Below are 27,424 nucleotides of genomic sequence, written 5' to 3' on the forward strand. Positions count from 1 at the left end.
TCCAGGCTGCCACTACCAACAGGAAATGATAGTGCTGTGGAACCAGAAATGGTTGCTTTCGTTACTGGGCTGCCTACATTGTCTGCTGAGGATTTCATAGCTGCTTCGGAAGCCTGTCCAGAGTTAACCCAGCGGCGCTTGCGAATCGGGCAGGGCTGGCCGAAAAAATCCTGTGACCTGGATCCTGTTCTGGTGCCCTTCTTTCGTATTCGTGATGAACTGTGTGTGGATGGTGTGCTAGTGAGGAGAGGCGAACATCGTGTTCTTGTTCCTTCTACATTGCGCTGTAAAATGATAAGCCTGGCACATGAGACACACCAAGGAATTGTCCAAACGAAACAGTGGCTGCGTGAATTATTCTGGTGGCCTCAGATGGATGCTCACGTGCAGTCGGCTGTTTCTTCCTGCTTAACATGCCAACTGAATGACAAATCGGCTAAAACAGCACCAGCTCCTCTTCAACCTGTCAGTCTACCGTCTGAACCATGGCAGAAACTAGCGATCGATATCGTTGGACCTTTTAAGAGAGGACCTTCTGACTGCTTTTTTTGCCATTTGTCTGGTGGATTATCATAGTAAGTGGCCTGAGGTAGCGTTTTCTCCAAATGTCACTGCTGAGGTGGTCACATCATTCCTCCAATCAGTGTTCAGTAGAGAGGGAAATCCACAGTGTGTTGTGACTGACAACGGGCCTCAATTCACCTCCAGTGTGTTTGCACCATTCTTAAAGGAGAGAGGAATAAGTCACATGCGTAGTAGCGTGTATTATCCACAAGGCAATGGCGCTGTGGAGAGGTGGAATAGAGTCCTGAAAGAATGCATCCTTTCTGCGGAACAGATGGGGAAACCATGGAAACATGCAGTGACTGAGTTCTTGCAAAGCTACCGCACACAGTACTACAGCAGTTTCACCTTCTGAGCTTCTTCATCATCGCAAAATGCGTACAAAGCTGAATGTTTTTCCTGTTGGCCCCAAAAGTGACAAATGTGCTCAAGTGAAAGCGACTGTGAGTAACAAACAGCTCAAGAGTAAAAAGTACACTGACAAAAGACGTGGTGCCAAGTACCACACTTTCAAACCAGGAGACCAGGTGAGAGTGAAACAACCTGGGCATGTGAGAAAGGGTGTTTCTCAGTTCTCACCACCCCTGAGCATTGAGCAACAAATCGGAAAAAGTACCTTTGTCCTGAGTGACAAAAAGAAATGGAATGTTTCCAAACTAACTCGCTTTACAGGCCCTGTTACCACTCAGAATGAGAGCTTGCAGCCACCAGTGACATTTAATCTTAGAAAGAGTAGTAGAGTGCGTAGAACGCCAGCGTGGTTAAAGGAATATGATTTACAGTGAAGTGAAATTGTACATGAATGAAAAAAAAAAAAAACATGCATCCTGTCTTGGTTATGTTGTGAGCTTGTGAACAGTTATAGTTGTGTAAATACATAAAACTGTACATTAGAATTAGTAAAACAATGTCAATTACATTGGTTAAGTTGTTGTAAGGTTAATAACAGTACACAGTAATGTTATGCAATTTTGTTACTTAAAAAAAAAAAAGGTTCTGGTTCTGAACACTAATCTGTGATATGAAGAATCTTTCAAGTAAGAGGGGAATGTGGTGTTCATAGTTAACCACAAGAGGGCAGTGTAATGCTTAAGTGTTGAAGTGCTACTGAGGAAGAATAAGAAGCAGTGTGTGGAGTTCAGAAAGACGTGTTTGACATGTGTTGAATAAAAAGCCTCGAAGGAATTACTCTGGTCTTGTGCTTCATACTACAAAACACTACAGCCACGGCATGAACTAAACTTTGTGCCGTGAGCATGTCCGAATTCGAGAGCGCTTGTTCCACCTGACACGCAATAACAATAGCGGTGTCCAGGGTCAGTGATGGTTCCAGCAGGAGTCTGTCTCGCACTGCTGGAGCATACGATCGTTCGACCAGCTAATCGCGCAGCATTTCACACCCCATATCACCATAAGCACATGATGAAGATAATTCCCGCAAAGCAGACAGGAACTGTGAAATGGTCTCGTCAGCACGTTGAGAACGCTGGCGAAAGCGATGTCAAGCGACCACAACATTCACCTTCGGAACAAAATGATCCTCCAACGCTGTCATTGCCTCTGCAAATGTAGTTCCAGTATTAGGCAACGTGTAAAACAGCCTCCTGCCTTCAGTACCCAAGCTGTGTAGTAGAATAGCATGTTTCCTCGCATCAGGCCATGAGTCTCCTGTAGAATTAATAGCAAGCAAGTAATTTTCAAACATTTTTCGTCAGGTAACAAAAGGAATCGCAGGCTCTCCACTGCATGGCAGAAAAGATGCAGGCGTACACTGTAAAAAATTATCGTGATTTTAACGGTAAAAGACTGTAAAAATGCTACAGTGAAAAACTGTTAATTGGTTAACAGAAAGTTTCCTTAATATTATACGGTAAATAACTGTGATAGATCTAACGGTACATTTAATGTAATTTTACTGTAAAATACCGTTAAATTTACAGCTTTTGAAAGTGAAAAAGAACAACTCATTGTATAATTTACAGTGAAAAACCGTAAATTGACATTCCCACAATTCCCTGCGTGACACTTCACATTTGATGTATTTTTGTTGAAATAACTATGTTTCTTCTTAGTTTTCTTAGTTCTTTTCTTATCAGTCATGTACATTAGAGTTTTATGTTACATTTAATGTTGTTAAATTAATGTTTATTGCATTTTTAAAATTTCATGTGTTACCATGATGCTGTTTAGTGTTTGTGTGAATGACACTGTGCAGCTTCTATACATTAGTATTAACTTTCTTGTGGATGAGCTGCTTGTGATGAGCTTTGATTTATCATGTGACTTTCATCACTGCTGTGATGATTGTTGTTTGTCAGTGTATTACAATGGTACAAAACAGATATTAATACATACATAGGTTGGTAAATTAACATTATATCAGATAATGAAATACGGTTTATTACTGTAAATTTTAAGTCAAGTCTGTAAAACCAATAATGTCTGTATCATATTTTTGACGGTAAAGTTCTGGCAACCACAGCTGCCGGTATTTTACTGTAAAAATGGCATTTTATTTTTTACAGTGTATAGGCACGGAAACCATCGTCGCCAATTTATTGTGTTTTATAGTATGAAGCACAAGACCAGAGTAATTCCTTCGAGGCTTTTTATTCAACACATGTCAAACATGTCTTTTCGAACCGAACACCTTTTTCTTCTTCTTCCTCAGCAGCACTTCAACACTTAAGCAGTACACTGCCACCTTGTGGTTAACTATGAACACCACAAAAGTACAATATGTTTTTCTTGTATATAGCCTATGGACAACCAGTAACTACAATGATTTAATTCTTACAAACCTTAACATAACAAATTACATTCATTCAGATTGGTTCAGTGTTTTCGATTCATTTTAAAGAATAGACTCAAAAAAAGACTCATTCATTCAGGAATCGTAAAACATTGGTCACACTGTTCTGATTTAGCCTACTAAAACTTCAGGCTCTATAAAGCTATTGGTTACGGACTGGTTAGCTGTTCGGGAATCAGATTAAAATGGAGGCGTTGAATGTTTTGTTTCACTGAAAAGAACAGGTTTATACGAGTCATTTGTTCTGAAATTATATCTGACTATACACTAATCTCACTGTGTGTTTTATTAATTTATCAGAATCGTTCGGGAATCGACTACTGGTCGCACTATAGATTCAATAGCGGTGATGTGGCGTTAGTGCAGGAATAACTGTATAGGTTGTGTAATGCACGTTGACGTTCGACAACTGTTAATAACAATACATTTCCATAATGATATCAGAAGCACATTCGTTATTTTGACTGAATATTCCGCTTCCCATTTGCAGCCCACAGTAAAAGCCAGGCACTGGGAGTGAGGCGGAGTGTGTGCATGTGACTGTGTGTGTGTGTGTGTGTGTGTGTGCGGTTTAGCGTGTGACAGACCCCCTCCCTTTCTCCACTCCTTAGGCTACCAGCACAAACAGCAGTCTGATATTTACATTAAAAACGACATTTACTTCATCTTCATCCTGCTAAGTCACAATAGCCTTCTGTTTTTTGAGAAGCATCTGAGAAATAAGACTGTTTGTTTTTCATTCTGTCGAGGACCAAAGCAAGGAATCGTTCATCATCCTGTCGCTTGTGACATCGTGAATCGCAGGATTATGATGTTTTCTTGAATGTTGTGTGTCATGAGAGATTTGGGGATGGGATCTATTCGCCCTTTGGAAGCCGAAGAACCACTTTGAAAACAGCCTTTGTATTGTTTTGATCAATATTTTAGAAAACCGCGTAAAAAAAATCATATCTTCTTGTAGGATACAGATATAGATCAATTTAAATAGACCTGATTTGGAGATCAACTCCAGCCCGCAGTGATGCTTCAGTGTCTGGGCTGACTTTTAATACGCGCACTCAGACGGAAATGGAAACCTGGACATTGTAAATCATTGATCACTTGAAACAGCAGATTTATAGGCTACACATAGACTAACAAACATACAGCTTAAGCTGACTCCCAGATGTGAAAGTGTTCGAGGTTCCCTGGGCTTCCCTAATCAAAGGGATTAGTTGCATTCATTATAACAGAAGAACAGTCTTCGGAGAGTCCATCATGCCCACCTCTCGGTCTGGCGCGTGCACGGTGGAATATTGGGTCGATGGATCGCGCCGAGATGCGACAGTTGAGGATTTCTATAACATGGGCCCAGAATTAGGCAGGTGAGTACATTACTTCATCCAATTAACATCGGTTTTTATATTATATTGAAAATACATAGGCCTATACGTTCACACTGTGTAGGCTACACATGATTTTTGTTACTTAATTACTAGTCGACCTATTTTGTTATGACTATAGTGATACAAATTAACCGATATGCAGAACCAATATTTAATTATTTTATGTCTGCTTTGTACCACAATAAGTAATCATGAGACTGCAACAATAAAAAAGCATAACATATTTATAAATATCATTGTTATGTTGTTACCGATAGTTGGTTGGTTGATACTTTGTTTTTGTTTAATTAGTTATCATTGTGGCAGAAATAAAACTAACTTGAAAATCTGAATAAATAATAAATTTGAATAAATGGCAGCTATGTAAATAAAGATAACTGATTTAATAGGTTTCTACTAATTGAGCTAAAATTTGATCTCCCTGTAGTAAACTAATTATAATGCACGTTAAGAAAACACCCAACCTTTCCAAATGTCACCAAGTATTTTAAAATGTATAAGGATGTGGGATGCAAAATGTTGAGCAATTATGCTGTCACCTGATTTCAGTCTGACATTATAGCCATGTAACCTGGCATGAAATTCAGCTCAGAGAAGGACTTCTATGGGGCTCGTTTTCACAGAATTAAATGTTTTTAATGTACGCATATTCCTGCACATTATATGACTGTGAGTAGTTTGATGTCTATTGCTGATAATGCTGAAGACTGTTTGTCAGACACTGATGTCAGGCAGCAGATGGAGAAATGATGGCCTTCTCTTTGAGTGCTTGTCTGATTGAGTCATTCAATGACCATGAAAAGCAAAGATCTGAGAGACAACATGAGGACCATGGTTATATATATAACACACGTATTGTATAACATAACACAGCCATGCAAAAGAGCTTATGCACTAGAGAGGGAAGGTGATTTTGTAATACATGGCATATTATGTTCAGCCTAGTACATCAAGCTGAATCCAGTGTGTTGAGTATTTGTATATGTGAGCATTTTAAGAGCCTTGTCTGAAGTTTAATAGGCCCATTTCATTTTTGGTCCAGTTTAATTTAGTATGTGTCATTAAATGTGTATTCCCTTCTTTAAGATTTCATGGCCTCATGGAGACTGATTGTTTATACTCAGTTGTCATGGAAATGCATGGACATAATAGTGGTGATGGGGAAGGTAGAATGTAGGTAGGAACCTCCAAGATTAGGTGAGCGGTGGAGGTCACAGTGTGAAATGCCAACATTTTTATTTCATCAGATTTCTTGGTTTTATTAGCATCTTCCCATCTATCACTTTGTGATGTGTGTTTGCGTATGGTACTTTCTATGATGCTTGTTTATCAAATTTAAGAACCTTATTTAATTATGAGTATATTACGATTGCTTTGTGTTAACCACCAGGGGTGCCACATCTGTTGTGTTTCGCTGTGAAGAGAAGCAGACTGAGAAACCTTATGCTGTGAAGGTCTTGAAGAAAACTGTAAGTTGATTGGTGATTTTATAGGAGCATATTTAAATTTTTCCTGAAATCCCAGAATAACTGTTTGAGGTTATTTTCAATGTGTCATCAACTCAGATTGACAAGAAAATCGTGAGGACAGAGATTGGAGTCCTGCTGCGTCTGTCTCATCCAAATATTGTAAGATATTATGTTCCCCGCAATGAATTGTGAAATTCTCTTCACATTGTTATGAAATATTTCATATTCATTGTTTTCCATGAGAATATGGATAGGCTTGCTCTGATGTGACTGTTCTTACTATGTTTTCATTTAGATTCGTTTGAAGGAAATTTTTGAGACAGAGACCGAGATCTTTCTCATCCTTGAGTTGGTCACAGGTGGAGAGCTCTTTGACAGGTATTATGTCCTCCATTAATTAGAGGCAATTCAAATGTGAAACAGGATTTATGAGTTGCAACGTCAGCTTAAAGGGGATAGTTCACCCAAAAATTAAAATTCATAATTTATTCACCCTCATGTCATTCCAGACCTGTTTGACTGGAGCACAAAAGAAGATATTAAGAAAAATTGTGTAAACTGTTTTTGCCCACATAATGAAAGTCAATGATAGTGAAAACTGCATTATAAACTATTCATTTATGAAAAAAAGTATACTTTATTGTTTTGAAATATATTCCCTTTTTCAATAGTACATTGCAAATATACTAACAAAATTGTACTATATTTAAATATATTAAAAGTATATTTGCATCATGCTTTTAACTATTTTCACAATACAACTTTTATTACACTTTAAAATAGTACTAAAGTACTAGTACTAAAGTATATTTTCTAAAAATATATTTTAGAAAAATATACTTGAAGTGAAAATTCTGTTTATTTTTTAAAAACTGTATTTATTTGCACTTAAAAATATATTGAAAATATGCTGAAAATTATCATTATAACAATGCATTGAAGTATACTTTCAAAATACATTATAGTATTCAATAGTATATTGTACAACGTATAGCTAAGTAATATTAGTTTATTAATGTGCTTTTGTTATTGAAGACAAAGTGTGCAATTTGTAGTATTTGGAATAAGCCAAAGCTATTACTGAGCATATACCTTTTACTTAAATATAAGACTTATGGTATATGACTTGAATGTTTTGAAGACACTCGTAATGAATTTGTAATGTACTTGTAACCCAAATAAAGTACACTTTAATATCACAAATCAAGCATGTAGGCATATACTTAAAGTATATTAAGTATACTTGAAGTTGTTCCAATTTAGCACACAAAAGTATACTAAATTCACTTAAAGTTATGCTTTACTACAATTTAATTACAACTAAAATATACTCAGTACAAAGTTAGTTGTTCCACTTCAAGTTAACTAATCATTAACACACTTGAAGTATCCTGAATAAGTCTGGTTGCAAGTATACTTGGCATATTATTTTGTTTCACAAGGGATTCATTGCTCTTTGAATAAATAACAGTTTATTGAAACTTGTCGACTATAGCTAGGGCGAACAAAGTGCAAGAATTTATATTAAAATCTATATTATTTGAAGTGTATAATGTGAGTGAATCTTCAAAAAGATCAGGCTACTCACCAATAGCAGATTACAAGAGGACAATATGTCTGTTATCTTCTGATTTTTTGGTGTGGCTACAGCCCCAGCAAGCCCAAAGCTCAAAGTGTATTAAGAGGTAATCTACCATGTGGTGATATGATGAGGGCCTAGTTTATCTCCTTAGATCTTAAGGCCCCGATATACTCACAGCGAAGTTCTTTTTTGTTCTTCGCTTAAGGGAAAAACAAAGTTCGAAAGACGTGATCAGCGATATACTGTTATCAAACATCCGATGCCTCTCACACTGCTCAGAGAAACGGTTCGATGAATATGTAAATATGTGCTGAGTGCTTTCCTCTCTCATTAACAAAATAAACACAGAAAGAAAACAGAAAGCTTTTTTTAAAGAAAGCATAAGAAAAGCATCTGATCATAGCAACGTGGATATGTTTGCACGAACTCTGCAATTCGGCACTCTAGTAAAGTCACGCCACGCTTATACTTATACAATATATTTCTTAAAATCAAGCAGCTTTACCGTATTAAACATGAAAAACAATGTAAGTGTCTCGTTTCATCAGAAGTACAACTTCATTTTCTACTTTAACCCTCTGGGGACGGCAAACGCGCCGGCGCGTTTTGCTGTTTTTTTTTCACATAGCAGCAACATAGACTTAAAATATTCCGTCATTTATGGTCATATAAATAAAATCAATACATGATTATAAACTATAGAGGGTCTTCTTTTTTTGTGTACACTCACATTAACATCAAAACCTTTTTTTTTTTTTTTAATAAATAAAATAAACAGGGTGCGCTTTCAGCTCACTCTGTCTCCGCAAAAATCTTTCTGAAACATGTCTGGAAAATGAACTGAAACTCAGCTAATACTTATCAAACAAACATGAAGCATACGTCTAAAGAACGCTTTAAATTTCTACTTTTAAATAAAACAATTCACATTTAAAACAAATATTCTCTTGCAATGTAATCTGTTTGAAACTAAAGAGAAGTACAGTTTCTCCTGTCTCAGCTCATTATCGTTAATTTGTTCACACCCACTCGCAGAGCGCGCTATTCATAAGATAATGTGTTGAGGCCATATGCAAAATAGATAAACGCCCCCAGGCAAATGCTGTAAACTCTGTAAACACACTATATTTTTTAGTCAGATTAAGATTCGTCTTGCGCGGCTATGAGGAATATTCCTGGGACATTCACCACAGAACAAATGCTGGTTTATTTTCACTTCGAGGAGGAGCAACAGATTCAGCTGAGAAGTGTAAGTGTTTTATGCTTGTGCTTTGTTCTAATCGCGATATAGAATAACGTTAGTGTCTGTAAACGGAAAAATAGCATAGTGTTTAAATGTGAATCATGTTTCTCTGTGTGTGTGTGTGTGTGTGTGTGTGAGTGTGTGTGTGTGTGTGTGTGTGTGAATGAATGAATGAATGAACGCACAGATACGCACTGTTACAGACGAAATAAAAGACAACATTTCGTTGACTAGTTTTGGATAAAGTTTTTCAAATCAAATAAGCATCAAATAAGCTTCAAAATAAAGACATCAAATAAGCTTTTGTTAGGAGTTTCTGGGGATAGAAGTGTCCAGACGTATGCACCCTGTATTTTAAAGAAGAATATTTAATTATTTGTGATACATTATTCATTCACAAAGAATTCAGGGACATTATTCATGTCCCTAAAGGTTGGAGTTTTCCTCATTTTTTTAATTAAGGCATTAAGATTTTTTATTCCTCTTTTTAGTCAACTTTAGCATGGGTGTGTTCACTTATTCTAAGCAGTGTGTGTGTGTGTGTGTGTGTGTGTATACATAATTAAAAAGCAATTTTAACCAGAAAAATTCGAAAAAACCAAAAAAACCAAAGTCGTGCAGCCATATAGTTTCTCTTGATATCAGCATGTTCACAGGTGTTTATTTATTTTTTTACAGGGACAAGATGCCACTGATGAGTCCTGCTGACTTCAACATTCACAGGAGACTGTACATGAACATGGTAAAATGAAAAATCAAACACCTTGGAAATGACAGGTATGTACTATGTTTCAGGAATGGGACAATGCTGTGTGACTGTTCAAGCCTCTGTCTTTAGATCAGTGTGTTTACTAATGTGCTTTTTTGTCCTTTGTTGTGTATCTTTGGATTATGTTGTGTTGTAAATAAATCCAAACAATCTAAAAGCCATTCTTTTTTAAATCTCCTCATTTTTTGTGCAAGGCTCCTCATAATGATATGGCCTGATAGCACCTAATAGGGCCATTATGGGAGGGTCTTTGTCTTTCTCAGGTGTGAAATGCCATACATATTAATGAGAGATCACGCCTCCTCGCATAAAGCTTTCTCAAACAAAACACGTCATACACATTCTAAAAGACTTTATTGACTTATCTGAATGAGTAGTCAGGATGATTCTCACATAGTTTTGGAGCAAATATTCTAGACTATGTGATACAATTTTCAAAAGTCTTGTGAAGAAATAATCAGTATGTGTTTTGTGGCCTTATTTCAGAAACTTTTATTTTTAAGTTTTTAAATAACCATGCATAAATAATATTCTCTCAAAAATACAAACATGTACATACATGTTGCTCACATATTATGGTAGCCCCGTTTGTGCTATATAGAGTGAATTTACACCTTTGCCATTAACATGTTTATAAATAACTGAAAAAAGCACAAATGTCAGTGCATGTCAAAAAAACATCCCAAGGGCCCCAAAACCCCCTTGGTCCCCAGAGGGTTAAAGCAGCTCTCCAGTGTGTTCATGTTCTCACTCACGGACGTCTGACTTCGACGGACTGAACAGGAGAAATGAACGGGAAAAGATTTTCACGTGAAAGAAGGTCGAGCCTCAGCGTACACCTACCTATTACATAATCACTACGGACCAATGGGAGTTCAAAGGTGTTTACCAACCATAGCGAACTTTTCTGGAAAGTTCAAACTCCCAAAATAAACTCCAAATGATGTTCGTTCTTCGATTTCGCTTGAAGGATATCGGGGCCTTTATGGGGGTCTTCAGCACAAGAATCTCATTCTTTCTTTATCATCACACCTTCCGGCTCAGGTTCTTACAGCTCAGTGGGCTTTCTGTCTGCTCTTCTGCTTATCAGTGAGACGAAATTGAATAAAACAAGTTCCCAATAATGAGTTTAGGGTTTGCCGACACACATCTACACACTGCTAAACAGAGCACTGGATGCTGCCAGACACACACACATCAGCTGTTCATATTTAAAAACATTCGAAAGTCTATATATGTGCTATGTGATTTTTTTTGTTGTTTTTGCTGAATTTGTCTTTAAGATGGTCATACATGAGCTGTGTGTTGTTTCAGGATTGTGGAGAGGGGCTACTACAGCGAGCGAGATGCAGCTCATGTTATCAAACAGATTCTGGAGGCTGTGGCGGTAAGACCATATGAATCATAGGATATAAAAATATGGTTCCCTATCACTCGCTCATGTTCGACGTAACGACGACATGACGATGTAATTGGGATCACTTCAGGGAGCCCTATCATCTTCGAGTGTCTACAAAACGAGCCAATGAACGTTGGCGTGCATGAATCGCGTTACACCGCGGCTACCCCTGGGTGCCTCAGTACTGAAAGAGTTTTTCTGTTTTTTTGTTTTCACTAAAAGAGCAACACAAGCGTGACCCTGCGTCATTTTCAGGATATCATTCCGCTTGTGCGTTTCTGGATGCGGTCGTTCCCTGGCGCCAGCAGATGGCCACAATAGTTGCCTCTTGTGTTTGGGCATTCAGCACGCTGAGGCAGCCTTTGTGAATAGTTCATGTTCCCATTGCGGGAATATGACTATAGTAGCGCTTAGATCGAGACTCGCTTACCTCAAGGGAGGTGCATTCCCCTCGCCTATGCCCGATCTAGCGTCTATTCTGGACCTCAGAATAGACCTACTTTGGCGCATGGCCAGGGTGATTTGAGGATCACCGTGAGGGCGAGGCAATCTCCGTGGGCCCCTCACGCCTCACAAGCGCTGCCACCATTGGAGCCTTCAAAGGAGCGTGCTGGTCCTTCGCGTGGATGACCAGTGGTGTCCTTTGGAGCTTCACCTGATGACCCGATGTCAGTCGCAGCATCGGAGGGGGAGCTTCAGTCCTCTGGAGATGACGACTCAGCTGGGTTGCCCCCTTCGGGGAGTGTAGCGTTGTCCGAGACCGCTCCAGAGTGGGGCGGCTATGCTTTCCCGGGCCGCCAAGAAGGTCGGGCTTGCGTGGAACCCTCCACCACGTCCCGAACCTTCCCGGTTGGACAATTGGTTTCTCGGGGCGGGCCGTGCTGGTTCTCAGTGTGCCGGTACCTTTCTTTCTGGAGGTGCATGAGGAGCTTACTAGGATGTGGATGACACCATATATTGCCAGAAGCCGTCCTATTGGCTCCTCCCCCCTCACCACCCTCGACGGCGGGGCAGGTAAGGGTATGTGGATATCCTGCCAGTGGAGCGTGCCGTTGCAATGCAGCTGTGTCCAGAGTCTGCTTCCTCTTGGCGGGGTAATCCACGCCTCCCTTCCAAGGCTTGTAAGTTTTTGTCCGGTCTTTCGGCGAAGGCTTATAAAGCCTGTGGACAGGCTGCTTCCATCCTCCATGCCATGGCACTCTTGCAGGTCCACCAGGCCCAGGTTGGGTTGTTCGGCGATGCGGTCGAGAGCTTTGCCCAGCAGTTCTCGGCCGCACAGAAGCAGACGGAGGCGATCCGACACATCCTGCCCCGTCCGCCGGCCACAGACCCCCCCGTCCGCTCGTCGCCGAGGTCGGCCTCCCGCGGCGTCCTCTGCTCCCGTTAAGCCTCGGCAGCAGCCATCATCCAGGCCTCAGCGTGGAGCAAGCCGCAGGAAGTCCAGGCCGCTGCCAAACCAAGAGGCAAGCGGAGGTGCAAATGACCCTGAGACGGGTGACCCAGAGGTGAATCAAGTTGCTCTTCAGGAGATGGTGAACGCGCCGCTCATTCCCCCGGCGGATGGGGATTTTCAATGAAAGAGCAATTTCTGAAACCTCTGGGTCCCAAGAGGGCGCGCTTGGCGGTCGACAACGCTATGCCTTGTCACCCTCAAGCCCCTCTTTCATCGCCAGCGAGCAGCAGTGGCTGTGTCCCGGACGCATTGACGACTCTTCTCACTCACTCTGCCCCTCGACGGAAGCAGGTACATATTGTACCACACATTCAGACCCCACTTCGGGCCTCTATGCCGTCCGAGTCGGGTCCCTGCATTCTGCCACACTGCCCCACCGCGGGTACGTCTGTTGGTCCCTCTTGCTCGGTGTCTGGGAGCTTGGCTTAAGCTTCCCAGCCCGTCTCGCCGGCTCATCCGTACTATCAGACTCGGCTATGCGATTCAGAGGGACGGGCATATCAGTACAAAGTCTTACCCTTCGGGCTGGCCCTGTCGCCCTGTGTCTTCATGAAAGTCGCGGAGGCGGCCATTAGTCCCATGTGTGAGCGTAGTGTTCGCATTCTCAACTATCTCGATGACTGGCTCATTCTGGCCCAGTCGAGACAGCAGTTGTGCGAACACAGGGACATGGTGCTCAGTCACCTCAGCCACCTAGGGCTTCAGGTCAACTGGGAATAGAACAAACTCACACCCGGGCAGAGGATCTCTTTTCTCGGTATGGAGTTGGACTCGATCAACATGACAGTGCACCTCACAGAGGCCCGTGTCCAGTCAGTGTTGAATTGCGTGAGTTCGCTCAGACGCAGAACAGCGGCACCACTGAAACCTTTTCAGAGGCTCCTGGGGCATATGGCATCTGCAGCTGCGATAACGCCACTCGTATTGCTTCATATGAGGCTGCTCCAACACTGGCTCCACGATCAAGTCCCGAGATGGGCGTGGCAGAGCGGCTCGTGCCGGGTCCAAGTAACCCCGCACTGTCACCAAACTCTCAGCTTGTGGTCGGACCCTTCGTTCCTGCGGGCAGGTGTTCCACTAGAACAAGTGTCCAGGCATTCTGTGGTCACCACGGATGCCTCTGCTGGGGGGCCACGTACAACGGGCATGCAGCTTCAGGTCTGTTGACGGGGCCTCAACTGCATTGGCACATCAACTGCCTCGAGTTGTTAGCAGTACATCTTGCGCTGGGCCTGCTCAACCTTGCAGCCGACGAGCTCTCACGGCAGCAGGTGCTACCAGGAGAATGGCGACTCCATCCCCAGGTGGTCCAGCTGATTTTCAGGTGCTCTGGGACCGCACAGGTAGATCTGTTTGCCGCCCCGGACACGTCTCACTGCCAGTTGTTCTATTCACTGACCGAGGGAACCCTCGGCACGGATGCTCTGGCACACAGCTGGCCCCGGGGCCTACACAAGCATGCGTTTCCCCAGTGAGCCTTCTTGCACAGACCTTGTGCAAGGTCAAGGAGGACGAGGAGCAGGTCTTGTTAGTTGCGCCGTATTGGCTCAACCGGACCTGGTTCCCGGAACTGGTGCTCCTCTCGACAGCCCCTCCCTGGCCCATTCCTCTGAGAGAGGACCTGCTCTCTCAGAGACGGGGCACCCTATGGCCCTGGACGGGACACGGAGATTCTAGGTAACCTACCCCCAGCGGTAGTTGACACCATCACTTCTGCTACAGCCCCCTCTATGAGGCGCCTCTATGCATTGAAGTGGAACCTGTTCGTTGAGTGGTGTTCTTCTCACGAGGAGAACCCCTGAACTTGCTCGATCAGAGCCGTGCTTTCCTTCCTGCAAGATGGGTTAAAGCGAAGGCTGACCCTTAAAATGTATGTTGCCGCTATCACCGCTCATCACGATGCAGTTGAAGGTAAGTCACTGGGAAAGCACGACCTGATCATCAGGTTCCTGAGGGGGGTGAGGAGACTAAATCCTCCTCGCCCGCTCTCTATACCCTCTTGGTATTTGTCTCTGTTCCTTTTGGCACTTCAGAGCCTTTGCAGTCAGCGGGGTTAAAGATTCTGTCCTGTAAAACAGTACTCCTGGTTGCATTGGCCTCCATCAAGAGGGTAGGGGACCTGCATGCATTTTGGTCGACGAAACGTGTCTAGAATTCTGCCCGGCTAACTCTCACATGATCCTGAGACCCCGGCCCGGATATGTGCCAGGTGATGAACTTGCAAGCGCTGCCTTTGGAGGAGGCAGACCCAGCCCTGGCTTTTCTCTGTCACGTTTATGCTTTGCGCCTATACGTAGACAGAATGCAAAGCCTCAGGCCTCAACCTTATTGTAAAGTGTTACCGATTAGTTATACACCGATTAAACGTACCGTGAGTTCAGTGTTGGAAAGATCAGTTGTTTTAACCATTCATTAAAACGAATCGGTTCAAATGAGTCATTACTTCGCGAATCGGACGTGTCATTATCGGACGTGTGCGCTTTGTGTGATTATCCCGGCGCGTTGGGACATCCCACAAGATGTGTGTCATCACTAGGGATGGGAATTGAAAACCGGTTCCACTCGAGAACCGGTTCTAAGTTTTACGATCCATCGATATTGTATGCCCTCGACGTTAACGAGTCCTCTTATCGATGCTCCTGCTGAGTCAGCCATAGTATGTAGGCTACAGACCGTGAACTCACAACTGTCCCTTTTGTCCTTTATCAAGCACCATAGCACGGCGTCCAAAGCGAATTTTTTTACCGCCAAAGTCTTATTTGATCGGTGAGTAATGTAGATGAACTGCTGCGCTTGTGACAGTAACTGAACGAGCAGAGAGAGAGAGAGAGAGCCCTGGTCGCGCGCGCGCACTCTCTCTCTTCGGAGCAAGGCGGCTTCACCGTCTCAAAACTAAGCGCTGTCTTGCTCTCTCTCCCTCGCACATATTAATCAAAATAAACGACACGATGGTAAGGTCGGGAGACTAAAGTTTCATGTGGAGCATTCGGATATTTGTTTTTCCTGAATTAGGCTACCGCTGGGTGTGAATTGTGCTAAAATACGTTGCCTTATCTTCTCTGAAAAGCGTTCCGCACATTCAGCTGACATAAACCACACTTTAAATAAACGAAAAAAAAAACTATCCAGTGATGAAATGTTTTCTGTGATGACACATCTTGTGGGATGTCCCAACCGCCGGCACATGTCCGATAATGACACGTCCAATTCGCGAACTAATGACTCATTTGAAAACAGGAAACAAGAAAAAAAACAGGAAAAACAAATCTCCGAATGCTCCACATGAAACTTTAGTCTCCCGACCTTACCATCGTGTCGTTTATTTTGATTAATATGTGCGAGGGAGAGAGAGCAAGACAGTGCTTAGTTTTGAGACGGTGAAGCCTTATACTTTCGCCTTGCTCCGAAGAGAGAGAGAGTGAGCCTGTGTCTTTCCCTTGGCAGAGTCTGCTCTGCCGTCACTGTCCGGTGTTGCCCCCCCTTCTCAGGCTGAAACCACCCCAGTGACATTCCATATGTTGCACTGCCCCTAACCGGCCAGTCCATATGTGTATTCTCCACATGTTACCTCCCTTCGGGCAGGATGTGGCTTCTGCAGCGTCCCTGGAAAGGCACACTTTCCCAGTGTTATCCAAGAGTTTCACTGTGTTGGGTATAACGGAACAGCAGTTTGAACTCCCTCTACGCAGGCCTTCCGCCCCAGCCAGTTGGGAGTCTTGCGTAGGACGCCGGATGTGGCAGCAACCGGGGCGTTTTCCATAGTGATCCCAATTACGTCGTCACGTCGATGTTATGTCGAACGTGAACGACTGATAGGGAACGTCTCGGTTACTAATGTAACCCTCATTCCCTGAAGGAGGAACGGGAGACGTAACGTCCCGTCGCCACGGTTGCTGACCATCGCTGTAACGGCCCTCACGATCTCGGCTCCTCAGCGAAAAACAATGAGTGCGTACGCCCGCTTCCTGTTTATACCCATGCTGCAGGGCGGGGCGGGGCGGGGCGTGTGACGCGATTCATGCACACCAATGTTCATTGGCTCGTTCTGTAGACACTCGAAGATGATAGGGCTCCTTGAAGTGATCTCAATTACGTCGTCACGTCGACGTTACGTCTCCCGTTCCCTCCTTCAGGGAATGAGGGTTACATTAGTAACCGAGACGTTTTCACGCACACAGACATTTTCCATTCGTGTGTGAAAAACAATAATGGTAATGTGGATGTTTAGCCTTCTAATGTTTACAATACAAAACTGCAAAAATGGCGCATTCAGAAATCTCCATGGTTTTGATGTTATAACCAGGATCTTATTAACATATTAACACCCAAACTTACAGGTTAATGCCTGTTTATTGTTCATCTACTTAGCCCGCACTAAAAACAATATTGTAAGGATCATGCTGACATGCAGAAGTTAGCCAGTTGTTTCAAAGATCATTTACATACAGAAGCATTAAAGGAGTATTCTTGGTTCAATACAAGCTTAATTGTAAATGAGTGCACTAAAAAAGATTTAGGTGATTTACAAATGCTTGTAATGCTGAACTTTTAATGATATTTTATTGCGTGTAGTATTCTTGTTTGTTATATGTGTATTTGTATATCTTGGCATTACCACTTAGTTTCCATGACAACAGAAAGCCATAAACCCTATAATGATAAGAACCACGTTATGGCTCAAATAATACAAAGGAAAGATAATGTAAGTGCTTTTATAAAATTATAAGTTTCACCATTCTGCTTTTACATTTCATTGAAAGTGTCTCATGTACCCTTGATTTCTGCTTTTCTTTGAAGATAAAAAGTGATGCATCAAAATTATTTTTGTGGTAATCAACATTATGCTACATATGCTGTCGATTGCCTAAAACTAACTTGCTACACTTGCCAATGGCCTGTAACTTAAGAAAATGTACTGGCCATGAAACTGTTTTTGCAAAAAAAAAACATAACAGTGAAGATTCACAATTCTCTATTCCAATTTCAAGACCACAGCTAAAACTACTAGCCCAACTAAAATAAACTTAAAACATTATTAAAGACAAGTAAAAAGTCAGTAATAAAATAAGAACAAATAATCAAATAACAAGCAAAAGCACAAATAAATACAATATAACAAAAATAAAAATTAAATAAGCAGTGCTTTTCAGGTTTTTCAGGTAGGTCTAACAGTAGTTCCCCTTCAGGGACTACCGCTGCGTGTAATCGCAGTGGGAACGCCCTCAGCGTGACGCGTCTGAAGCATGAATGAAATCAGTCAATGGAGAGAATGAGCGTACGGCGAGTGACGTCATCGACCAGGAAGCTATAAGTATTCCCTGAGCACACAATACGCCAGCTTTTTGTACTTCAGCAGCTCTGTGTGTGTCTGAATCTGTCGATTGTGTTTGTCTGTTTTGTCAGGAGTTTATCACTATATATATTATATAAAAAAAACAATATGAGCGAGCAGTATAAGAAGTGTGTTCCCCCCTGTACTCGATACATCACGGGTGGGGATTCACACGAGCTATGTGTGGCTTGTTTGGGAGTTCAGCATGCCCAGTCGGCTCTCGAGGGAGTCGATTGTGAGCATTGCGAGCGCTTTCCTCTGAGAACTCTGCGCTCGCGGCGATCGCTCTTCGAGGAGAGTGATTTGCTGCGAGCTCCTCAAGGCTCGGGTCCCGCTTCTGTTGAGGCAGAGCGGCGGCGCTTGTCTTGGGGTTTCGCAGATGGATCTCACCGGCGACGTTGAGACGGGCTCCGCCCTATCTCGGCTTTCTCCGGCGGGATCCAGTGCCTCTCACCCGGCTTTGGAAGCACGCGCTGCGGCGGTTACTTCTGCCCGGGTGAAGGCACATGATGATGTTGAATTAAGATTATCCAGTTCTGTGGAGCTGGATGTCGAAAGTTTTGCATCAGAGGAAACTAGTTTGTCACATTATACTGCAAATGAAGAAGGTTTGATGGATGTGTTATCTAAAAAAACAAAAAATAAAAAAACGGGCTGTTGAAAAGCTCAGTATCGAGTGGCCAGCTGATAGACAGGAGTCTAGTAATAAAAGTAAACTAGATGTTAAATTTCTGTCTGCACGACCTCAACCTTCTCGCCGGTGCTTACCGTTCTTCCCAGATTTTCATGCTGAGGTTTCAAAGACCTGGGTTAGACCGGTTTCAAGCAGAATTTACACAAATCAGTCCAATGCTTTTGGTAACATTGTTGGTGCTAAATTTGCTGGTTATGTGACGATGCCGGAAGGCGGAGGAGACGCTCGCGAGCTATCTCTCTCCAGCTTCATCATCTTCACTTAAAGCACCGGTTCTGCGCTAAACCACTAAAAATATATATATATTTCTGTGTTAGTGGGGAAGGCTTACTCGGCGGCGGGCCAGGCGGAAATTTCTGTTGAAATGATTTATGAGCTCAGGCAGACTGCTGATCTCACTCTCCGGGCCACCAGGGAGACAGCTAATTCTATCGGCCGGTCTATGGCAGCCATGGTGGCCACAGAGAGACACTTGTGGTTGAGTCAGACCTCTATGAAGGAAAAAGATAAGACTCTTTTTAAATGCTCCAGTTTCGCCTATGGGCCTCTTTGGTGACGCTCTTCTTTCTGTCACGGAAAGGTTCCAGGAAGAGAAGAAACAGGCGGCTGCTTTTCAGAAATTTATGCCCCTTAAAGTGCGTGTCGCTGGGGCTGCTGAGCGAGGGCAGTCCCAGTCGCCGAGTACCTCAAAAAGAGCGCAGCAGAATGAAGTGTCGCGTCTCGTGCCCCCCCGCAGAGAAACTGGAGGGGCGAGGCGGGGCGCTCCCCGGCGCGACCTTCCCGTGGTAGGGCTGATCTGAGGACAGTCATTATCGCCAAGAAGGCCGCGTCGAAAAAATCCTGACGTACTGAACGTCAGGACTCTGAGGGTGGTCCCCATCGTGAAAGACTTGAGTTCACTGCACAATAACACGGTGCCCTGTCTTTCCCGATGCCCTCAGGGGTCTGCTCTACTTACCCTGCCTTTACAGGGCGTAGAGAGACTCGGCGAGCGATTTCCCGAGGGACGCTCGCCCCCTCCGAGGAGGGTTGTGGAGTGCCCAGACCAGCTGTTCCCTGCCAGTGTGTTACAGGGCGCTGTGTCTGTCACTCGGGATGTTCATCCAGAGGCCAGCCTCGAGAGGCTGGTTCCCTTAGTAGAGTTCCTGGTGGAATGGAAAATTCTCCCCAATGTTTCTCAATGGGTCCTGAATACTATAGAGAACGGGTATGCTATCCTGACGGGCTGAACGTCGGGACTCTGAGGGTGGTCCCCATCGTGAAAGACCTGAGTTCACTGCACAAAAACACGGTGCCCTGTCTTTTCCGATGCCCTCAGGGGTCTGCTCTACTAACCCTGCCTTCACAGGGCGTAGAGTGACTCGGCGAGCGATTTCCCGAGGGACGCTCGCCCCCTCCGAGGAGGGTTGTGGAGTGCCCAGACCAGCTGTTCCCTGCCAGTACGTTACAGGGCGCTGTGTCTGTCACTCGGGATGTTCAAATCAGATCCGAGGACTGGTTTGTCACGATAGATCTAAAGGACGCTTACTTCCATGTATATATCCTCCCTCAACACAGGAAGTTCCTGAGGTTCACTTTCGGGGGCGAAGCGTACCAATATCGGGTTCTTCCGTTCGGCCTAGCACTGTCACCCCGAACATTCACGAAGTGTATGGATGCTGCTATAGCCCCGCTGAGGTTACAGGGCATCCACATTCTGAACTATATAGACGATTGCTTGATTCTAGCTCAATCGGAACAACAGGCGGTTCGGCACCGAGATGTCGTTCTTGCTCATATCAAGTGACTGGGGCTGAGGCTCAACGCCAAGAAGAGTGTTCTTTCTCCATTACAGAGAACCACTTTTCTAGGTGTAGTGTGGGATTCAATGACGATGCAGGCACGATTGTCACCTGCTCGTATTGCTTTGATTCTCGCCGCAGTAGATCAGGTCAGCTAGGCCAGTCATCCACTGTAAAACAGTTCCAGAGACTGTTAGGTCTCATGGCAGCTGCGTCCAACGTGATACCTTTTGGCCTCTTGCACATGAGACCGTTACAGTGGTGGCTCAGAACCAAGGGATTCTCCCCGAGGGGAAATCCGCTTCGCATGATCATGAGTTCGCGACGGTGTCATCGCGCCCTGATCATGTGGAAAGGTCCTTGGTTTCTGTCCCAAGGCCCTGTGTTAGGAGCTCCTTGTCGTCGCGTTATGCTAACGACAGATGCTTCTCTCACGGGTTGGGGGGGCGATCATGGATGGTCGCCCGGCTCAGGGTCTGTGGGAGGACCATCATCGTCTGTGGCACATAAACTGCCTAGAGATGTTGGCGGTGTTTCAGGCTCTGAAACACTTCCTCCCAGACCTAAGGGGCCACCATGTTCTTGTCCGGACAGACAACACATCGGTGGTTTCTTATATCAACCATCAGGGGGGTCTGCGTTCTCGCCCGCTTTACAAACTGGCACGTCAGATCCTTCTATGGTCCCAGGGGAAAATTCTTTCTTTGAGAGCTATTTATCTCCCGGGGTATTTAAATCAGGGGGCAGACATCCTGTCAAGACAGGGGCCGAGGCCCGGGGAATGGAGTCTTCACCCCGAGATGGTGGAACTCCTATGGAAACATTTCGGTCGTGCCGAGGTAGACCTATTTGCTTCTCGAGAAACATCACACTGCCCGCTGTGTTCTCTCTCAGCCATCCAGCCCCGCTGGGGTTGGATGCGATGGTACATCCGTGGCCGAGGTCACGTCCGTACGCTTTTCCCCCGATCACTCTGCTCCGGGGAGTTCTGGAGACGGGAGTTCTGCCGGGACGGGCTCAGTCTCCTGCTAATAGCCCCGTTCTGGCCAGCCCGAGTATGGTTTGCGGACCTAGTGTCTCTCCTCGACGGCTCTCCCCTGGAGATACCGATCAGGAGAGATCTGCTCTCTCAGGCGAGCGGGTCGATCCTAAAAAATCACCCCCGCCCAGAGCTATGGAGGCTGTGGGCTTGGCCTCTGAGGGGGCCCAGCTCATAGATTCTGGTCTCTCGGCTGAGGTCGTTGAGACCATCCTCCAATCCAGAGCTCCCTCCACGAGGAAGTTATATGCCGCGAGGTGGAAACTTTTCACCTCTTGGTGTGGAGAGCGCCAGCAGGACCCAGTTAACTGCCCGGTCGGTACAGTGCTGGGTTTCCTGCAGGACCGTCTCTCCACAGGGTTATCCCACTCCACACTGAAGGTGTATGTGGCGGCCTTAGCTGCTTACCACACCCCTTCAAGTGGAGGTTCCCTCGGGAAACACCCACTTATGTCTCGCTTCCTTCGTGGCACCTTGAGGCTGAGGCCTGCAGTTCGCACGAAGATACCAGCTTGGGATCTGGCCATCATCTTAGAAGGTCTCTCCCTTGCTCCTTTAGAGCCCATCGAGGAAGTTTCGGATAAGTTTCTTACTCTAAAGACTATCCTTCTTCTCGCTATCTCATCTCTAAAAAGAATTGGAGATATTCAAGCACTTTCGGTGGCTCCCTCGTGCCTGGAATTTGCTCCTGGTATGGTTAAGGCTTTTCTCTTTCCGAGACCAGGTTATGTTCCTAAGGTTCCAACTGTTTCTGTTAGACCTATAGTTCTGCAGGTTTTCTGTCCTCCGCCTTTTCTGACGTCAGACCAGGAGAAACTTAATTTGCTGTGCCCAGTTTGGGCTTTAGATGCTTACGTCCACAGAGCTGCCCTGTGGAGGAGATCAGAACAACTGTTCGTCTTTTTGGGTCACCTAAGAAAGGGTGTCCTGCATCTAGGCAAAGGATGAGCAAGTGGGTGGTCGAGGCCATCTCACTTGCTTATGGTTCGGCCCATCAGCCTTCACCTTTGGCTGTAAGGGCTCATTCCACCCGGAGTATGGCTGCTTCTACAGCTCTTCTTTCAGGAGCTTCTCTTCAGGACGTTTGTGATGCGGCAGGCTGGTCCTCACCGCACACTTTCGTCAGATTTTATTCCCTTGACCTTAGCTCCACTCCAGGGGCTCAGGTTCTCTCGTCGGTTTGTGTCTCCTGATGACACACGACGGGGATTTGGTCGTATGGGGATGTGGGTATTGCGTTCCCACTGCGATTACACGCAGCGGTAGTCCCTGAAGGGGAACGTCCCGGGTTACGTATGTAACCCTAGTTCCCCGAAGGGACGGACGCTGCGTGTCCTGCCATACTCTCGGCATCCCCTTGGGTCGCTGCTTCAGTAACTTTTAAGCTGGCGTATTGTGTGCTCAGGGGATACTTATAGCTTCCTGGTCGATGACGTCACTCGCCGTACGCTCATTCTCTCCATTGACTGATTTCATTCATGCTTCAGACGCGTCACGCTGAGGGCGTTCCCACTGCGATTACACGCAGCGTCCGTCCCTTCGGGGAACTAGGGTTACATACGTAACCCGGGACGTTTTCAGGTACAGAAATGTAATAAAGTAAGCAAATGTAAAATAACACTGTCTTCACTGTAAATTAAACATCAACTTAATTAATAATAATTGTAAAAGTTATTCAGTCAAATGCAGTGAGGGTTGAAGCAGACGAGGTAGTAGGATCCATTTGCAGATTGACTTTATTTACACAACTCAAACTATACAAAGACAGACTCAGGAATCAGGAACAGACGAACCAGCAAACAACATTAAGGACCCACAAAGGCTGCGTTTACACTTGGCATTAACATGCGACCTTTATCTGGATGTTGTCCACATACACATTGAAAAGACAAGTGTAAACGCACATCTGATCGGAATGTTATCCGATCAGTGTGTCCCGGTTCGGAGGTAGTCGAGGACGCATTGTGATCGGATCTCAGTGTAATGTAAACGCAATCCAGCCAACGTGTCTGCATTCACAGGTGAACGTAATTTAAATCCCCGCCCAGTCTCCCCGCGTGACTGTCAGAAAGTAATGGCCAGATGCAGTTTAGACACGAAATTAAACTTATTTGAACAATAAACGTCAATCTTTAAAACAGTTTATTTATGCGTGTCATTTTTCATTTTAATTGTGCAACATTATCTGAACAAGGCGATCGCCTGTACACTCACAGTCAGTCATGAGATCTTAATGAAGAGCTGAACGCTGCATGCTATGCCAGAGGAATAATCGGAATCGGAATTTTTTAATGTTTTAAATGTTGAATGTTTTTATTGTTTCAGCATGTTTATCAATCTCCCATTTCTGTCAATATAGTCATTGCACGCAACCTTAAACCCAGATGATCGATGATATGTGACTTGTTTAACATGATCAAACCAGTTATTTTTGTAAGATCAACTCTGGAAGTATTCCTTCTTTCAAAAAATATAATTTGATCTAATTAATGGAGATTGCATATGAAAGTAAAGTGAGTGAGTGAAAGCAATTGGGATGTTGTTTAATTTGTATCATCTTTACTATTAATCTGGTGTCGTGCCACAGACCTGATTTAAATATTATGCGGGAAACAGAAATCCGATCGGTTCAGATACAGAGGCTGCTTAATGTGAACAAATATAAACGCACCATGTCCTGATTGGCTAATAATCCGATCTGCTTGATCGAATCACGGTGATTGCATGTTAATGCCAAGTGTAAACGCAGCCAAAGACTGAACTAGACATACAGGCTTAAATACAAGGGTAAACGAGCTAACAAGATAACAAGAGGGTGTGGCTAATAGGAAGCACCTGTGACAGACTAATAAACATAACAGGGAGCTGCTAAACATGAAACACGACAGAAACACAAACTAGACCGTGACAAACATGAAACCAGACAATAACACAGACTAGCCTCGTGACATAACCTCCCCCTTAAAGAGCGGATACCAGATGCTCTTCAGAATATACTCGAGGGTGGTGGTGAAATGGAGGCGTTCTTGGGGGAGGTGGGAGGGCCAGGTCAATAGAGCAAACTGTGCGGGCGGCCAGGGCGGAGCATGCCGTATATGCGACCAGGGCGGACCAGACAGTTCAGGAACAGCCTCGGGAGCGCCCTCCACAGCATGCTCAGGGACAGACTCGAGTTCACCCTCCTGGGCAATCGTGGCGTGATGCGCAGGCTCGGCAGGACTGACGTGAAGTGCAGGCTCGGCAGGACTGACGTGAAGAGACTCAGGCTCGGCAGGACTGACGTGAAGAGACTCAGGCTCGGCAGGACTGACGTGAAGAGACTCAGGCTCGGCAGGACTGACGTGAAGAGACTCAGGCTCGGCAGGTCTGACGTGAAGAGTCTCTGGCTCGGCAGGCACGGCGTGAACATTCTCTTGTGTGGCAGGCACGGTGTGTACAGTCTCAGGTTCGATGGCCCTGACATGCTTCTGGACCAACTCAGGAACACCCACCGCGACGTGCTCAGGGACAGCTTCCTCCGCAGCAGGTTTAGAGACAGCTTCCTCCGCAGTGGCCTCAGGGACAGCTTCCTCCGCAGCGGCCTCAGGGACAGCTTCCTCCGCAGCGGCCTCAGGGACAGCTGCCTCCGCAGCAGCCTCAGGGACAGCTTCCTCCGCAGCGGCCTCAGGCGTGGTGGGCATGACATGCACTATGACAGTTCTCTTACGAGAGGTTCTCTCGTATTGCGTAAGTTTAGCTTACGCTACAGGAAAGATTCATCTTCTCGAGATATTGAAGCCAAAAAATTATCCTTAATTTTGTATTCATTGTCAACGCAGTGCAGCAGCTAGCAGACCTAGAGCAGGCCATCTCGCGTGCTCATTGGCTGCCCTGCTGGCATCTGCTGCAGCCTACCAGTGAGCCCCGCGTGATGTCACGCCCAATGAAGGGCGCTCGCGCCTTCATAGCGTCACAGCCCGCCAGAATGGGCATGGCTTAGCGTATAAAAGAAGGGGCTGTAGGCTGACTTCCCTGATTTTTCGACTCTTTAGCGAGCTCTTCGCATCGCTGGATCAGAGAGAAGCCACCGCCGCCCACGAACAGCGGACAGCCAGCTTAGGACAGCGCTGAGGAAGCCGGCCGTCTTCGCCACCTTCAGCCATCCGTGCGAGCTACGCTATCTGGCGACGTATCCTTTTACCTTGCAACTCTCTATTTCTAAAAGAGCGCGAGCGTCTTTTTAAAGATGCCTCGCACTTCCTGCGGCTCGTGCAGGGCCCCGCTCAGCGTTGGAGACCGCCATGTAATCTGCGCTCTCTGCCTGGGCCTGGAACATGCAGAGCTCGCCCTCGCGTCCGGGGGCTGCGAGCTCTGCGAAGCGCTTCCGCTGTCGACCCTACGGGCTCGACTCGAAGTCTTCAAACCCGATGCAGCCACTCCGCCCTCTGTGGGACCGCGCAGAAAGAAGCACCGTTCCCTGAGGCAACCGGAGCCCGTGGCCACAGCGACGCGCTCGCCGGAGGACCTCCCTCGAGCCCCGCTTTCGCCTTCCCCGCCTCCCCTCCCCGACGCGCAGCTGCCGCTCACGAGCCTCACTGCCGTCGCGTCTGAGGAGGAGGCCGAGGAACACGCCAGGAGAGACGGCTGCTCCATCCTGGCATCGGACAGCGAGGAATGGTCGCTTCCTCCTTATTTGGTCTCAGATGCACCTGCGCTCGCTGAGGGTGGCGCATGTGCCTGGCCATTTGAACGACGGCCCAGACAAACTGTCCAGGGACAACGTTCCCCCAGGGGAATGGTCCCTGCACCCCCAAACGGTCCAGAAACTGTGGCGCCTATTCGGCAGAGCGGAAGTCGACCTATTTGCGTCAAAAGACAACGCTCAATGCCCGACGTTCTTCTCGAAGGACGAGGACGCGCTGGCCCAGGTTTGGCCCAGCCTCCCGCTATATGCTTTCCCTCCGGTCTCTCTGTTACCACAGGTGATCAAGAGAATCAGGGAAACGCGCCACTCGGTGCTCCTCATAGCCCCGCGTTGGGAGAATCAGATTTGGTTCCCGGAGCTAGCACGGCTGTCACATACAGCTCCGTGGCCGATTCCGGTGAGGGCAGATGTCCTCTCCCAGGCTCGCGGCACGATCTGGCATCCCCATCCAGAGCGCTGGTCTCTGCACGCATGGTTGATCAACGGGTACTCGTTACCCTGCCAGAAGGAGTGATGAACACGATCACGCAGTCTAGAGCCCCTTCCACGAGAAGGCTTTACGCGTCTAAATGGTCGGTGTTCTCTGGATGGTGCACCGACAGAGGTCTGGACCCGCGGACATGCGGGGTGGCGCATCTGCTCTCCTTCCTACAAGAGCTGTTGGATAAGGGAAGGTCCCCATCCACGCTCAAAGTATACGTGGCGGCCGTGGCAGCGTTCGCAGAATCGACGCACGGCCGGTCATTGGGAAGACATGAGTTGGTCATCCGCTTCCTTAGAGGAGCTAGGAGGATGAACCCGCCGCGCCCCCCCGTCGGTTCCCATGTGGGATCTTTCATTGGTCCTAGAGGCCCTGAAAGCTTTTCCTTTTGAACCACTAGACTCCGTGGGGTTGAAATATCTATCACTGAAAACCGTCTTTCTGACTGCACTGTCGTCAGTAAAACGTGTGGGGGACCTGCATGCGCTGTCTGTCAGCGCATCGTGTCTTGAGTTCGGGCCGAATGACTCTAAAGTCATCCTCAGACCTAGACATGGCTACGTTCCTAAAGTGATGGGCACTCCGTTCAGAGCGCAAGTTATCTCGTTGTCAGCTCTCCCAGCATCTGACAGCAAAAGTGATGTGAACCTCCTCTGCCCTGTCAGAGCGCTGAGGTTTTACATTACGCGCTCCGCCTCATTCAGGCGTTCGGAACAGCTGTTTGTTTCGTTTGGTGG

At 45.8% G+C, this 27,424-nt stretch overlaps 1 protein-coding gene across 2 annotated transcripts in view; it reads left to right on the forward strand.

The window, feature by feature from the left end:
* The first annotated feature begins 3,955 nt into the window (after positions 1-3,955).
* Positions 3,956-27,424, forward strand: part of si:ch73-60h1.1 (calcium/calmodulin-dependent protein kinase type IV) — a 255,324-nt gene continuing 231,855 nt past the window's right edge. The window contains exons 1-5 of one of the 2 annotated variants that reach the window (XM_056252643.1): positions 3,956-4,740; positions 6,152-6,230; positions 6,327-6,389; positions 6,526-6,608; positions 11,139-11,211. In XM_056252643.1, coding sequence (XP_056108618.1) covers positions 4,634-4,740; positions 6,152-6,230; positions 6,327-6,389; positions 6,526-6,608; positions 11,139-11,211 — 405 coding nt within the window. In that variant the 5' untranslated portion in view covers positions 3,956-4,633. The remainder of the gene's footprint in view (positions 4,741-6,151; positions 6,231-6,326; positions 6,390-6,525; positions 6,609-11,138; positions 11,212-27,424) is intronic. The other variant, XM_056252644.1, reaches the window with a different exon arrangement.

The sequence above is a fragment of the Rhinichthys klamathensis genome, unplaced genomic scaffold (genome assembly GCF_029890125.1).
Source record: "Rhinichthys klamathensis goyatoka isolate OS25496 unplaced genomic scaffold, OSU_Roscu_1.1 h1tg000098l_1, whole genome shotgun sequence".
In the NCBI taxonomy this organism is placed as follows: domain Eukaryota; kingdom Metazoa; phylum Chordata; class Actinopteri; order Cypriniformes; family Leuciscidae; genus Rhinichthys; species Rhinichthys klamathensis.